We start from the raw sequence: 15,979 nt of genomic DNA on the forward strand, positions 1-15,979 counted from the left end.
GTTTTTTTCAGTAATGAGTAATCTAATTAATTACTTTTCTTATCTTGGCAACGCCGTTACCGTTACTGAGGCGGGAAAGGCGTGCGTTACTATGCGTTACTAAGTTGGTTGAATAAAAAAAAGTCTGAGAGAAACTCACGGAGACGAGAGAGCAGCGCAGGAGTGGGGAAGACGCCGTTGCAACCGCGATGCTAGGTGGCTCCAATAATACCTGACTGTAGCCATTGCCGACAAACTACGCCCACATGACACGGTAGATATCATATTATAGAAGTAGATGCAACTGACAGGCACAACTGCATTGGAAACATGTTTTAAGGACTACATGCGTTAGTAAACAGCCGCCATCTTAAAGCAGTAGAACTCTCAGGAAGGTCCTGATGTTGAGATCCTTCATAGCGAACCTAAGTAACTTTTTTTTTTTTAAATCTAAACTGCTCCTAAATCGGCAAAATCTTAACTTAAATCTATCTTTAAATGATGAAACAGTTTTAAAACTTACACGTTTAAAGTAGACAGAAGGGAACTAATGAAATAACGGGAGCAATTTTAACAACTTTAACGGTTGATTCACAACTTGAAATGACTTCCACACATAGCAAAGGTTACTATCTAGTTATCGCAATACCCTTGTGTCTAGTTAAGTGGAGGGTAAAGAATTGGGTTAGGGCCAATTGTCCCCCAAACCCTTTAAACTTCACATTGCGTGACCTGTTTTTTTTTTTTTTTTTTTTTTTTTTTTTTTTTTTGAGAAAAAAAAATTTTTTTTTACCACTAGTTACTTTTCCAAGTAACTAATTACTCTTACATTCAGGTAACTGAGTTACTAACGCAATTACTTTTTGGGAGAAGTAATTTGTAACTGTAATTAATTACTTTTTAAAAGTAAAATTAACAACACTGGTAGCTTTACATTACACTGCCTCTTGGCCAAAGCCAGCTGGGTTGGATTCACATTTATACACTTATTTTGATACATCAACCAATTAAGCAGGAGTGACACCCTAAAAATTCATATTCAGCATGATTTTTTGTATTACTTGCATGAATTCTTTCTCAGCTCTGCTTTGCCTCCACCATCATAGGCAAAGTTAATAGGGGTGTAACGGTACACAAAAATCTCGGTACGTACCTCGGTTTTGTGGTCACGCTTCGGTTCATTTTCGGTACAGTAAGACAACAAAATGCAAAATATAAATGTGCTAGTTGTTTATTACACACATTTGTGCTTTCAACAATAGGAACATTAGCCTATACAAAGCTAGAATTCTGCGCAAAAAGTAGCAGGTATTTTAAGATAATCCAACAACAATTTGCCTTTCAGACCCTGCGTATTGGTCAGCTTTCTTTCTGAAAGAAAAAAGAAGTCCTGTGCTAAAGAGAAAAGCAATCCCAATGACAAAGATTTAACATGTATTTTACAAATGAAATGCCTCAATGAATCATTTTTTTTTTTCTTATGAACGGTTTTCAAAAGCTTTGTTGGTGGATTTGGTGGATTTTTGGCTTTGGTTGGTGGAGTTAAAGCGCCACACAGAAATTAATAAATTTAATTGTGTAAGCAGCATCTGATTATTCTTTTTGGGCTATTATTTATTTTAATATGTTTTTATATTTTACAAATGTGATGTAGTATTTATTTATATTGTATATTTTACCGTATGTTGTATAACTTTAGTTCCTATGTGAATTCTAGTTCCTACTTGTTTTGTTGTGGTAGGAGGGTTTTGTATAGAACACAGGGCCATGTTGGTTATTATTATAGCAGAGAAGACAGCAGTAAATCAACAAAGACAAGTCAACTGTGCCCCGATCTACCACTGAAGAGATCTGTTGGACTCAAAAAGTGGGTTACGATTGCATATTAGTTTGAAAATCGACCGGATCCACCGTATTTTTACACGAGTGACTTCCAGTCTGCCCGATCCTAGCTACCAGTAGTAGTATTGACGCAGGAGGGTCGCGTCTCGCCTTCAAATAATAAACTCTGCCGTTCTTTTCGCGTGCGTCGTGTTGAGACGCTTCTGGGACGCGTCTAACACGCGGCCGCACTGCAACTGGTGTGCATTGGCTGAATGACTTTAACGCCCGTGTTTCACTGCGTTCTCGCGGCGGCCACGTTGTCGCGCCGTTGACGTTTCTGGGTTATACTGTCGTACCGTGTTGGTCCTCATTATAGTAGAAAAGATAGAGTAAATATAATCAACACAAAGAAACTGTAACCCGATCGACTCACAGCCTCGAAAAGTATGGGTTATATTACGTCAGAAACTCGTTCGGTACGCCTCTGTTCCAAACCGAGCAGCACGTACCGAAATGATTCAATACAAATACATGTACCGTTACACCCTTAAAAGTTACTGAAATACATTTTTTTTTTAAAAAATCAATTCAAAGTTTCATTATAATGAAGTATAAATTGTCAATACTGTATTTTGATAAAGGTATTCAACCAATATGTAAAAATTTCTTAAAATTTTGTAAAACTTGAACATGCAGGTAAAATCTGTGATAATGCTGAGTGCAATATAAACATCACTTTCAAATGTTGAAGGTTCAAATTGTATTTCTTAGGGACAACATTTTAAAATAGTAAAATGACATAACTGTAATCACGCCGGTCTCTTTTCGATGATGCCAAAAACCTCAATTTTGAAAACTGGATTTAGCTGTGCTGGGTGACTGGGTCATGTATTAATTCACATGACTTTGGACACATTCTCAGTTATTTCCCCTGATCAGTGTCCAATTTTTACCAAAATCTGAAGCTAAATATTCTACGTGAAGACCATTACAGATTGGTTGACACGTTTGCTCAATATTTCAAGATTCAAGATTCACTCTGTTGGGATGACCTTGACATCCTGCATTCAACTCACAGGTAAACACCAACCCAAGTGACTGAGCTCTAAATCTAATTTTAAGTCAGTCTTCACCACCATACTGCTTTTAGTCCTCTAACACACATACATACAGAAGTAGACAGCTTGATGTCCAGGACGGTGAAGTGTTTTTTCATCTATCCGTGCCCCGAGGAATCTGACTGACACAAGTGTGACATTTATTCATTTGGAACCACATCACGTCAGTCAAATTGGTAAACTACAAAAGTTCAGGTTAGGTTACAGCACACTTGGAGAGGGCGGGGCTGATAGGCGCCACGCTGTCTCCCGATTGGTGTATAGAAAATAGAACCCACCGCCTACTTTTTGTGTTACGGGAAAGGATATGGGGAGGCACAGCGTGGTGTGATAGTGCTTAGCCAGTTTGCCTCGTTATGGAGACGTTTCCCATGAAGGAAAACCATCTGTGGATCGAGCCAGTGATGAGGCATGCTACTACGTCTTTTGGAGTGTATGCCATAACATACACAACGCGCCCAAAAGAGGCCCGAAGAAGAGAACTTACTGAAGTATGTGTCAACAAATGTGGACCACACTGTTCCCAACTTGTGTCCAATTAAGATGATGGATGAAGCCACTCCAGGCCGCGTCAATGTTTTTGTTTTTACGTCTTGGTCTTTTTCTTCCCTTCTCCTTCTTCTAAGTAGCTTGTTGAGAACAGAACAAGCCTTGAAAACGCATCTATCTCGCAGCGCTATTTTTTTTTTTTTTTTTTTAAAAGCCCACTCACTCTGTTCGCTTAATGAGGGGCATGTCACCGGGTTAGGCGCAAAAGTAGTCTCCAACCGACTTCGGTTTGCCTACGCTTCACGCAGAGTTCTGATTTTGCGTAGTGATGCCCGCTGTCTGGGCTGCGGGGGTTCCTGGCGTGCTGATTTGTGACTTATGATAAAAATCACATTGCCAGGGATTACCACACAGCCCTGACCATACCGGCTACTATTGCAACCACACATACACAGATTCAAAGTAAAGAAGACATGATTATTCAAGAGCGTGTTGTCTCCAGCCAGGCACAGAGCTTAGCTGATTGGTGAACAGTGATTGCTATCCTCTTTGTTCACAGTGGCTAAGTTCTGCACCTGAGGAGAACATTGTCCGCAAAAGGGAAGAAAGCAAAATTAAGTCAAACTAATCAGGATCTTCTACATCATGCCCCAATACTTTCAAATTTGCACTTCAAAAATGAATCCTCTAATTTTTTTTCACAATGGTGTTAAAAGGTTAAGAAAAGAAACTTCCTTGCTTCTCATCAAGTGAGAAGCATAAAAGTCCGAGTCCTGACTGATGATTGATGCATTGATGAATGGCCGTGTGGACGGTGTCCACTTATAGTCCATGAAAGTGTGTCTGGGGGCGCCATCTGTCTAAATGACGATGGAACTGTGAATTAGCAATGAGCTCGGTGTGGCGCGTGTCATCCGTCCACCTATATTTAGGGCCTATTCAAAGACTAATGGCCATCAAAGGGCCGTTTCAGAGAGCAATGGCCATATGACACCCATCAGCGCCTGCATATATACTGTATAAGCCCCAGTGATTTATGGGCCCCTAATGGCGCCCCCCACGCACTCGTGCACACATAAAGCTTACCCTAATATGTCGATTGGGACGGAAGGACGGACAGCAAGATCTGGGCTCGGCCTCCTGTGCCTACTGAGCTGATAATCAGTCCTACGCAATCACTGGCTCAGTTCAGCAGGAACAGGCGTCCGGTCCGCTCGCCATTGCGTGAATGGAGCGGTCGTCCAAGGAGCTGCCACTATTTTCAACGCTTTATTTCTGTATTCTGTTCATTGTTCATTGAATTATTTTTTGCAGGCATTGTTATTTTATTTTCTTCCCAGGCATCAATTATTATTAGGAATGCCCCGATCCGATCATGTGATCTGGCGAAAAGGATCGTGTTTTTAATTTTAAAAAAAAATGTTTTTCTGCTTCATGGTTCGTACAGCCTATCACTTTCCCTCCTGCTGCTTTTCCTGGTCAGCAGTGCCCTGGAGTTAGCTATTTAAGGCTACGTCTACATTAGGATGGATAATGGCCTTAAACGTGAAATTAGTTGGACTATATGGCATGTCGGCTACACTAATATGCCTATTATCCGGATTAGTTGTTACAGGGATAATGTAGGTGGGTAACATTACCCGCCGCTTAATATGGACTGCTGTCTCGGTACAACAATTGGATACTAAGGAAGTGACATCATGCAGTTGCCATTTTTAGTGTGACATGACGGCATCGTAAACAATGGCAACGGACAATCACGACGTGGCATTCCTGCTCCTCTTTTCTTTTCCACACATTTTTCCTAAACCTTCAAACTACGTCGCAATATTATGCTTCAATTCAGTGCCCATTTGTGGTCCTCCCATCACGGATGATGCAGAGATGTGCGTTTTTTCCAGAGCACGTCTCCAGCGTTGTCTAAGATCAGCAACTGCAGGGCCTGCCCCTCCCAACTCCATGCCGACCGAACACGAGTATATAAAAATGCGTAGAGGAAAATTAAACCCCGAAAAGTGACCTGCGTGGTATCCCCAGTCAAAGAGGCACACGATATTTTTTTTCAGGACATTATTGCCTGTCAAAACTGTCACCACTTCCAGGATCGCCACTGTTATGCATAAGTACTCCTGGTTGGGGCTTCCAGGAAATACTAGTATACGCAGCGCCACACCATATGTTTCTTTTTGTTATTTTCCAAGTGGTGAGCACAACTGAGCATCGGTTGTAACATCCCAAGTAACGATGTCAGTCAGGCTTCAGCTGTTTTAAAAAGATTTATTTCAATCACAACTTGGCAACTGTTCGTAAAAGCCGAGCATGGCAGCGTGCTCTACCTTCACTCTCGCTCCTGCGTGATGTGTTCAATTGTGTTCACGAAAAAAAAGAGTGATCACAAAACGAGTTCACAAAACGAGAGTTCCAGACACCTGGTCTAGAAGGTGTGGTAATTTCGAAATTTCACGCTGACGAATAATGAGGTAAACTGCACGGGAGATGACGTAACATATGAGCTTGCTCCTTTCAACGCATGCGTAGTTTGCGCAAATGCAGGCGTACCTTACAGTAGCGGGAGGGCCTTAAATGCACCTTAAACGTAAGTGTGGACAGGTATAAAAATAGCAAAATACCCTTGAGAAAATTATCTGTTCTAGTGTAGACGGAACAGAACGTGGCCTAAAGTTAACGATGATTGACAGGGAGGTAGCTTTGATCTTTCCAGAGAGGTTTGGTAGCAGTACCATCAAAGGCCAAAATGTTTCAATCACCGTTTCGCTTGTTAGCATAGCTTGTAGTGTGCTGTGGCAACTCGTAGTGTAAGTGAGAGGCTGTTCTTAGCAGTGTGAGTGCCAAAACGTGAAGTTGAGTGGATTCACTCAATGAAGCGTTTAATAAAGACAAGCATTTTTCTACATTATTCTTGTTTAAAAATAATTCACATTATGAAGGTGCGTGGTGGGACAGTAACATGTTTAAAACTTTTTTTCTGGTATTGGATCAGGACTTGGTATTGGCAGATTCTCAAAATGAGGGGACTCTGACTTGGGTGCAAAAATATGCTATTGGGACATCCCTAATAATAATTATTAATAATTATTTTTTGTTTTGCAATTTTATTCTTTATAATATATTCAAGTATCATGTTGATGAAGGTTTAGAAAATATTTTCACACATTTAGTGCATTCATTTTGAGTTAAGCATCACTTTTCAACAATTTTTCTTTCCAAACTTAGTTTTATAAGCTTATATTTTATTACTATAATAATTTGTATTTTAGTAACAATGTTTTTTTCAAGCAGTTTTTTCTTAGAATTACTTTGTAATCCATTTTTTAACCCCTTCAGACCTGAGCATGTTGCTGAAGGACACGGCTTGTTTGCGTTTGTAAACCAATAAGTACACTGAATTTAGTTGCTAGTGCCACTTCTGGGAGATGATTGGATGAAACTTTACCCATTGAAATCAAATCATGAAGTTTGGCATGCCCTCTTTGCTGTTTTTGGCTCTTTGAAGATGGCTGACCAAAGGCAATTTCAAAAAGAACATTAAAGTGCTGATTTCTCATTAAACACATGAACATTAAATCATGAAAAATCCCCAACCAAAAAATTGTACTTTGTTCTGGTGTTTGAGTAAAAAATCAGCGTAGATTTTTTTTTTTTTTTTGCCCAGCAGAAAAAATGTGGGTCTGTGGGGTTTAAAACTTGCAAAAACAATCACTGCACTATGTCATTGGATAATTTTATTTAGGAAAATGACCAGCCATCGTATATGTCAATAGTTAAACATCTATTTTTTTTCAACATGCACATTGAAACCCCTTGAGGTTTTGTTTGACATTTAACAAACTTCGATTTGTGACCCAAAAGGGCTAGTTTTTCCGTTTTCTAGTCCTCTCCATGGGAATATTACTTAACTTGTAGCTCTGGTTCCATAATGCCTCTTCGTCTTTTTTCTCTCTTCCATAAGGCTGCTGAAAACAGATGAGGAAAATCGCCGTGCGAGGGTGGAGCACTCGTGGCGACCACTCGGAATGCTTGTGGTTGTCCGACGGTGCGGCTGAGAGTAAACATTTCAAAGAAAAAGGCACGTTGGTGGGGAGGTGGTCATCTTGGAACAATAGACGCTGCTCTGTAGTCAGTTTTGTGCTCACGCACAAAACTGTCACTCTTTTTGTTGTTTATTTTTTTACAGCTGAAATAAAAATGTACAAGAACCCGATCCGTGTATGTGTGAGCTTTGTGTTTAGTCTGAAGTTCCAATCAGGCTGTGAGGAGTTTAGACTAGAAATCCGCTCAGGTGTTTTCATGCATAACAAATGACTTCATGTAAGCGATACAGAGCAGCGCCAATAAGAATGTGGGAAACAGACATGTTCATGATATTAAGATAATATTAGATCCCATTTGCTTTAAACGGAAACGCCAACAGTTCAATAGTGGAGTAAAAAACTCTGCCTATTTCAATTTAAAAAATTGCAGTAATATGGATATTAGTCATTGTTGACAAAAATTTGCAGAAGAAAAAAACAGATAAAATGGGGGGGGGGCAGTAAAGATGTTTGGTGATTAACTGTGCTATGAAATGGTGATCATGTCAAAAAAAAAAAAACATTAATTTTAAAGGTAGAAAACTAATTTGGCACTCAAATCTCTTTTTATCCATTTCAGTGAGTCCAGCCAAAAGAATACATGTATAGCTTTCTAGTGCTGTGCAACAACAGAATAGGGAGCCTATGGATAGCATACTAGCTAACTGCAAAAAATCTGCAGCTCATTCTTAGTGCGACATCCTCTTCTGCTTAGAATTTTTTTTTAGTAGGCAGCTTAGAAAGAAAGACTAAGTAGGTTGTAATTTCATTATTAAGCCTTTTCTGTCAAGTTTTTGGATTGGTTTATATCCAAAATATGGTCTGCTATCATTATAAAGTCACTTGCTGTAGTATTTCATATCAGCTTTAAAGCAAAGAGGAGTAGCATTACAAGACAAAAAGTAATAGTGTTCCTCTGACAGTTTTATCATAATAGAAAAAAGTCAATGTTGTGACCTCCACTAGTAGGGGAAACCTATAGAGGGCAGAAGTTCTGTTTCTATCTTTGTTTTCAAGATGAGTGGATAACAGGATGACCATCAAACCTGCAGGATATATTTTGGAATTGGAATAAGTAATTAAATTTTGGGGTATGAGGTCAAAAAAGAAATTTTGTGATATCTTGATTACCAAAACAGTGTTCCCAAAAACATTTTGGAACATAAATTCTTTATTAACGTATAAATAATAATAAATCACAATGAGGTCAAATGCTGCTGGCATTAACTAATGCAAAAAAAGAGAATGTAAACGGAAACTGTGATTTCACCTTTCCAACAGGAGTCAAAACAATTCTTACTCTTGTGGCATATCTACAGTATATTGTTCTAAACGTTAAAATGAAGGAAGGTGAGCATGTCTACATGATCAAGTGTCAAGCTTGCCCTTTCTTTTTTTTTTTTTTTTTGGTAACAATGTTACCAGCAGCTGAGAAAAGACATTCAGATGTTCAGATGGTGTTAAAGTTGCAGGCACTGCCAGGTATGATCTTGCCAGGTTTGGGAACTTTTCTTCAATGTGCCTCCACCACTGCAGTCGGCTGAAGGACTTCTTTTTTATGCGACTGTTCAAAGTACATCTGTATCGCCTTTCTCAAAATTACCTCCTCCTGTTCTTAGCCATCATCGTCATTGTCACAAAACTTAATGATGCATGTTGATACGACGCATATAAAGGCAACTTCAATAAAAGAATGTCGTTAGTTGTACGTACTTACGATGCGCCAGCTTGTTTCTTGTCGTCTCCAAAATTACACCTGGGTGACAGCGCTTCAAGTGTTCGTTCATGGCCGACGTACTACCGTGATATGCGAGCTCAGCTTTGTGAAGAGTACACACGCTGACACCCTCCATATTTTCCTTGAAATAATTCCAGACTTTGGCCACTCTGGACCACTTTTTTGGCATTGATGCCGCTTGCATTGAGAGCGTCCGCCATTCTCAACTTCAAAAATGTTACATTAATAAAGAAAAATTCACTCAAGTTATGTTATTTGAAAAAATGAGTAAGGTTAAACAGTAGATCACTGTTTATATTGCAAGAAATTTATTTTTAAAAGAAATTGTAATTGCAAGAAAACCAAAATACATCAATAACAAATTGTAATAAGTCATATTACAAGCACTTTTCCATACAATCCCATTTTGCGGCGGACTCATTTTATTTCTGCAAGGATGTTATCTGAGCATTGCTATTATATATGTAATGTGATGTATTGACCAATCTTGTACTCAAGCATAAGTCGACAGGCTCCACTGCCCTTGTATGCGACTTGCGTGTTATTTCGACCCCCATTCTGCTTCTAAGCGTGGCCTTCATTACCTATGCTCATGAAGCAGACCTTGAACTGACACCGAACTCACTGCAGTAGGTGTGTGGTATCACCTGCGTCAGTGTGCGTAGTGGGCGTCTCCCGCATCAGCGCAGTCCAGGGCCGAGAGCTTCCTGAAGCCGACGGATCCTGACAGAGGCCGCGTCCGGGTCACCGGACGACAGGTTGCCGCTCTTCGAGCCGAGCAGACGCTCCAGCGAGCTCAGAATGCGAGACGCTTCAGTGACCAGACCTGACGCCGTCGCCACCTGGTGCCACACACACACACACGTGCCCGCAATAATATGGTAACTAATTCAACGGTTTGGTGTGGTGGGAGATTTTTAACACATGGAGGCGCAATAATCTTCGGTCTAGTTCAGTGGTTCTTAGCGTTACAAAAGGTACTGAACCCCGCGAGTTCCACACGTGCATTGACCGAACCCTTCGGAATAAGATAAAGAATTTTTTTTTCTCCAAATTTCAAAACCGATGTATCTAAGATAGCAAAGTAATATCCAAGCAAATTCCTGTTCATAGGTCATTTTGACAGCATTTTTTTTTTTTTTATACAGGTCACAATTTGAATCCACACTGCCCATAGCTCTGTTATACTTCCTCATATTAAGTGAAAGTAAATCTTTCACTTAGCAAACCAGTTTCTACTCCCATCAGATAGAGGATGAGCAATTGAAAGAAATAAAAGCCTATAAAGTGGGGGCAAACCAGTCGAAAAGTCATTTTTCCTAGATTTTAGTCAGCATATCAAAATTGGCCCCTGCGTGTCTTAACCTTCACCCAAACCCTTAGACCAGGGGTAGCCAACGTCGGTCCTCGAGGGCCCCAATCCAGCTTGTTTTCCATGTCTCCCTCCTCCAACACACCTGACTCAAATAATCAGGATCATTATCAGGCTCCTGCTGAGCTTTCTGATGAGCTGATCATTTGATTCAGGTGTTTTAAAGGAGGGAGACATGGAAAACAAGCTGGATAGGGGCCCTCGAGGACGGGAGTTGGCTACCCCTGACTTAGACATACTCACCGAAGCCAGGTTAAAGGCCAAGTTAAGCTTCTGCGTCAGACCTGCGCCGTCAAGGAAGACCCGATTTACGACCCTGCGCCGTAGCCTGACGCGGCCCTATTGATTTTTCGAACCCTAGCGTCACGTCAACGCATATGACATGGCGGAAATGGACTGTGATTGGGCTGCTCACTGTTCAGCGCAAAATCACCGCCATTGTAAAACATTATTTTTCTACATGCAAAAATTGACCAAGCCAATGGGAGTACCATCGAAGAGCAAGTCTCGTCAAGACATCATATAGATTCCCAAATGGCTAGGTCAGCGATTGAATTTTTTTTTAAAAATGGAAGAACCACTGAGACGTGTGTGTTCAGAATCGAATGGCCACACGAAGCAGCGGCCAAATACTGCCAGCTTTTCATCACTTTATGTCGTATTTTTGGTAGGTGCACTTCATCATTTATTGTGTACATATGTTTGCTGCGCGTCTGTGACTTATTTACGTGTCACACTTCAGGTATATGAAGAATAAAGCACAGTTTTGGTGTCAAAAGATTTGTTCTGATGTTTCATTTTCAACAACAGACAGTTCACAAACGATACATCATCACTGATTGAGAGTGCCTCGGTGCTTTTATCATAACATTAAATCAAGGCTTCCAACGCAGTTTGGGAAGCTCCATAGACACCAGAAATCTGCTATGGCTTCCCACTGGCTGGTTGTAGAACACGTCAAACAAATCGGACTGGAGGGCTTTGCAGACCTCGGACAAAACGCTGGACGCAGCGCTCGACGCAAGTTTGAAGCTAGCCACCACAGCTAGCTGGTTTTCACCTGAGGCTAGAACTCTCTATGCGGGATCAAAAGTTCGACTCGACTCGAAACCATCTTCTGCGTCGCCTGCGCCTCAACATTTGTATGATCAACATTTATTCAATGTTGATGAGCTGAAGATCCACATTCAAGCGTTCCATCTTGCATTGTTTATTTTTTCTCCGTTAAACTAGACAAGAGGTAGTCAACAAGCATGCCCCAAAACCGTTCAAACATAACGCAACACCCCTCTAGTGGCTTGGCGGTGAATTACAGAGCAACGCGTCACCTGGCCGGAGAACCATCGAATGTCGAATGACGCCGTCGTCGCTGCGCCGTCACCGCAAAGCGGGAGCATAACTCGGGATTAAGAATCACTGGTTTAGTGTTAGCATTCATACTGCACTTAGATTTCAAAGAGCAAAGTAATGTATTTAAATCATCAGCTGCCATTGACAGCGATAGACGTCCAATCCATTTTGACCGGGAGAAGTTGCCAGCGAATGATCGCTACTTAATGTAGTTAATGAGCAGCATTGCCAGTTTTAAATAGTAGTAATTAGAGCTGCAACGATTAATCGAGTAACTCGAGTACTTTGATTAGAAAAAAGCTTTGAGCCAAATATTGCTGCTTCAAGGATTTGTTTAATTAGAGTGGTATTGTGACTGTTTGTTTTCAAAGTGTTTACAATTACCGTACTCTTATTGATTTGGGTGGATACACTGCCCTCTAGTGGCAACAGTGAATATGACATAACTCATCTAAAATGGCTGAATCCAACTGCTCCCTGTTAAAACCAACATAAGGTAAGTTTTTGTTTGAGCTAATATACTTATGTATTCATTATTTAGTTTAGAAGTATATTTAGCAGTTTTTTTTTTGTGGGAATATGTGTTTGAACGATTTGTTAAGAGCTTTGTAACAACAACAAAAAAAACGTTGGCATTTTATAGCATTTAACCTAGCGGACTTTTACTATGCTTTTGTTTTCCAGGTAGTCCCCGGATTTTGACGTACCCGCTTACGTGATTTCGACTTTACGACGCTTAAGTCTCAAATTTTTTTAAATTTTTTTTTAGAATGTTAACTTTTGTTTTCCCAGATAGCAGACCGACATTGAAAAGATGTTGGATCAACATTCCGCTGTCGATCTTATATCGTTGAATCAACGACACTTTTGCACCCTCAATTAATGTTGTTTCAACGTTGAAATCCTTACAAAATCTAAACGTCATTTCGGTTATTAATAATAATGGAACAACGCTGAATCGATGTAATGTTTTCGACCAAAACGCCCGCTCATCCATATCTCAATGACTTTTCAGTCATATTTCCTGGTCAATCATAAATCAACTGTTGACTAACTAACATTACTTCATCAACTATAAAACAATGTTAACCCAACCATCGCCTGACATACCATAGAACAACGTTGTTTGAACGTCACTTAACATTGAAAATTTCAATGTCAACCATACTGATGATTTTGATGAAAGGGGACGATCAACGTTTATTCAGTGTCGGTCTGCTATCTGGGTTGTGATACATGCTTTTATCTTGGCACAGGAAGCATAGAGCAGGTAGTACTAATGGCACACGAGTAAAAGCGCATGTACAAACGAAGAATAGCGTATTTGCACACAAGAGGAACAGCGCATTTCATCCCACGATAAGTCGCGCAGCCGAGAGCAAGAGAGAGGGGAAAGCCTGCAAGCCTGCACGCACATTTATTGCTTGTGAAGCATCCACAGAGGCAACATTTGTACATAACCTTTTTACTGCTTATTGTACGTTTTCAATTGTGGTCGAATCCGAGTTTATGTGATTGTTTTTTATGATGTGCGGGCGCTAACTGATAGATGCTAATCGTTTGCGTGGATTGTTATTGCTGTATCAGCAACTAGTTATAGACGCAAATTTGAATAGCTTTTATTGAAGATGAAATTGATTTAATTTCATTTTTATTTTAGTTACTTTCTGCAAGTGTTGATGTCATGAGCAGCTGAACAGTCAGCTGAAAGTCAGCAAACCACACGGAAGTCTGACATCGTCATTTCGGAGCTTAAGCTCACTGTCTAGCTAGGAATTAGCTCCAACATCTTGGCGATGACCGTACAATGACGTATAATACATGTTTTTGGGTAGTTATTTTGAGATTTGGGTTGTATATAGGGGTACATAAAGGGTTAATTCCAAGTTGCACGGATATTTGGGTTTCATTCATTCATTTTTTTTTTTTTTTTTTTTTTTTTTTTTTTTTTTTTTTACACAGCTTGGGGCTAAACTCAGGTATGTTTATTTATTTTTAAATGCATTTATTGCTCTTGTGAAGTAAAAGTGCAATTGTACATCATTTGAAGAGACAGGTATTTTATGCGCTTTTAAAATTGGAGTCTTGGCAAGTCAAAATAAATGTTATTTCAAGCATAAACACTTTTTTCTTTTTTTTTTTTTTTTTTATCTTTATCTCCTACAATGTATTCTGTAACACATTAAAGGTTTGTAATCCCATTACTCGATTATTTGAACTAAATAATCTATAGATTAATCTAGGGCTGCAACTAACGATTATTTTCATAATCAATTAATCAGACGATTAATCGGATCAGTGTTGTTTTTGGCAGCCATTTTAATTTTCGTCTTAGTCTTTTGGACGAAAATACTTGTTAGTCTTAGTCAAATGTTAGTCATTTCAAAATGTATTCGTCATCGTGTAATCTTAGTCAACGAAAACTCGGACAAATTTCGTCTAGTTTTAGTTGACAATTCTCAAAATGTTTTCGTCTATAAATTTCAAACGTTTTAGTCCATGTATAAATAAATACAAGGTTTCCAACAATTTCTAATGAACGTGACAGATGAGCACATAACTGTAGAGTCTGCAAGGACATCACCCTTTTCATGATAATACACACTCAGCAGGAAAACAGCACATTATTTGCAATTAAATAAACTCACCTGGATGCTATGAACTGTATGTAAAATGTTTTCCAAACGTTTAAAAAGACACCGTTTCACCGCTCTTAATGCTAATGCTAGCGCAAACACTATGCTAACGGCACAACTTAGTTTAGTGTGTGATGATCACACAGCACAGACCTTTAAAGGCTAAAGCAACATTGCATAGCGAAGATAAGAAAACAAAACTTACCAAGCAGCATCTGACACGTTTCACAAAAGGAGCCTTGAATGGGCGCACGCTTAAGCCTGAGCCTAAGTCACATGAGTGACACGACCAAACGCTGCTTAATGCGTTCTAACCACTCATACAATACAAAATATCACACATTGTGAATTTATGACGGAAACTATGGCAAATTTTCTCGTTTTCATGTCGTCAGACGACAACTGGTTTCCATCTCATTAAGTTTTAGTCTCCAAAGACACGTTTTCAGCGCGTCATTGTGAGGTCATCGTCATGAAAAAAATTGTTCCTTGACGAAATATTTTCGTTATCGTCATCGTTGACGAAAACAACACTGAATCTGATAAATGTCACTTCTTTCAGTTACCTTCACAATTTACCTTGAAGTTGTTTTCGGCATGTCGTAAGTAGCAATAAAGACAAAATGGTTGACTATTTCCTTCCATTTCGTTGGAAACTAATATATTAATCGATTTAATCGATTAGTTGTTGCAGCTTGATTAAGGAGCTAGTTTATACAGTAGGATGTCTGAAATTTTCAAAAATGTGAATTGTTGTTATCCAAAGTAAAGGCAGATTTTTGTTCGTGCCCTTCTCTGACTTAACAAAAATATAATGAAGAAATCTGATAATATTTACAACTGAGGTGTTATATGTTATAATTTCAAGGATTTAGACAAGTTAAAGGTGAAGAAGGTCCTAAACGTTTAATCGGTTATCAAAATAGTTGTCAATTATTGTGGTAATCGATTAGTTGTCGATTAATTGTTGCCCCTTTAGATTAATCAATTACCTTCATAATCGATAGCTGCAGCTCTAGTAGTAATCTTAGTATGGGTTAAAGATTACTCATTTAAAAAGTAATTTATTTAAATTAAATGAATACATTTAGACAAAGTATATCCATAACAAGCTATATTAACAAGTAGACATTTAGCACTTAAGATGGGAGTGGTTGAGTCATAAACTTCATAATACATAATATCTTACATATATATTCACACATATATATCGATGTCTATGGTTTGAGTGAAGTCAGCGACACACCTACAGCATCTGAGACCTCATCGCTGGCCTTATTTTTCCCCATTTTAAGGCCCTAGAATATACAGTTGCCATTATTTTTAACTATTCAAATTTGGCAGGCTTGTTGACAACACTTTTCTATGACCACATACAGCGT

At 39.3% G+C, this 15,979-nt stretch overlaps 2 protein-coding genes across 5 annotated transcripts in view; one reads left to right on the top strand and one right to left on the bottom strand.

The window, feature by feature from the left end:
• aopep (aminopeptidase O (putative)) overlaps positions 1–7,629 on the top strand; it is a 201,541-nt gene extending 193,912 nt beyond the window's left edge. For both annotated transcript variants that reach the window (XM_057830790.1, XM_057830791.1), the window contains exon 17: positions 7,381–7,629. The gene's annotated coding sequence lies outside the window, so the exon portion shown is untranslated. The remainder of the gene's footprint in view (positions 1–7,380) is intronic.
• The window catches only part of fancc (FA complementation group C), a 71,772-nt gene continuing 56,560 nt past the window's right edge, over positions 768–15,979 (bottom strand). For all 3 annotated transcript variants that reach the window (XM_057830797.1, XM_057830795.1, XM_057830796.1), the window contains exons 15-16: positions 9,887–10,081; positions 768–7,470 (exon numbers count right to left, since the gene is read on the bottom strand). In XM_057830797.1, coding sequence (XP_057686780.1) covers positions 9,920–10,081 — 162 coding nt within the window. In that variant the 3' untranslated portion in view covers positions 768–7,470; positions 9,887–9,919. The remainder of the gene's footprint in view (positions 7,471–9,886; positions 10,082–15,979) is intronic.

This window comes from Corythoichthys intestinalis, chromosome 3 (genome assembly GCF_030265065.1).
Source record: "Corythoichthys intestinalis isolate RoL2023-P3 chromosome 3, ASM3026506v1, whole genome shotgun sequence".
Classification (NCBI taxonomy): Eukaryota; Metazoa; Chordata; class Actinopteri; order Syngnathiformes; family Syngnathidae; genus Corythoichthys; species Corythoichthys intestinalis.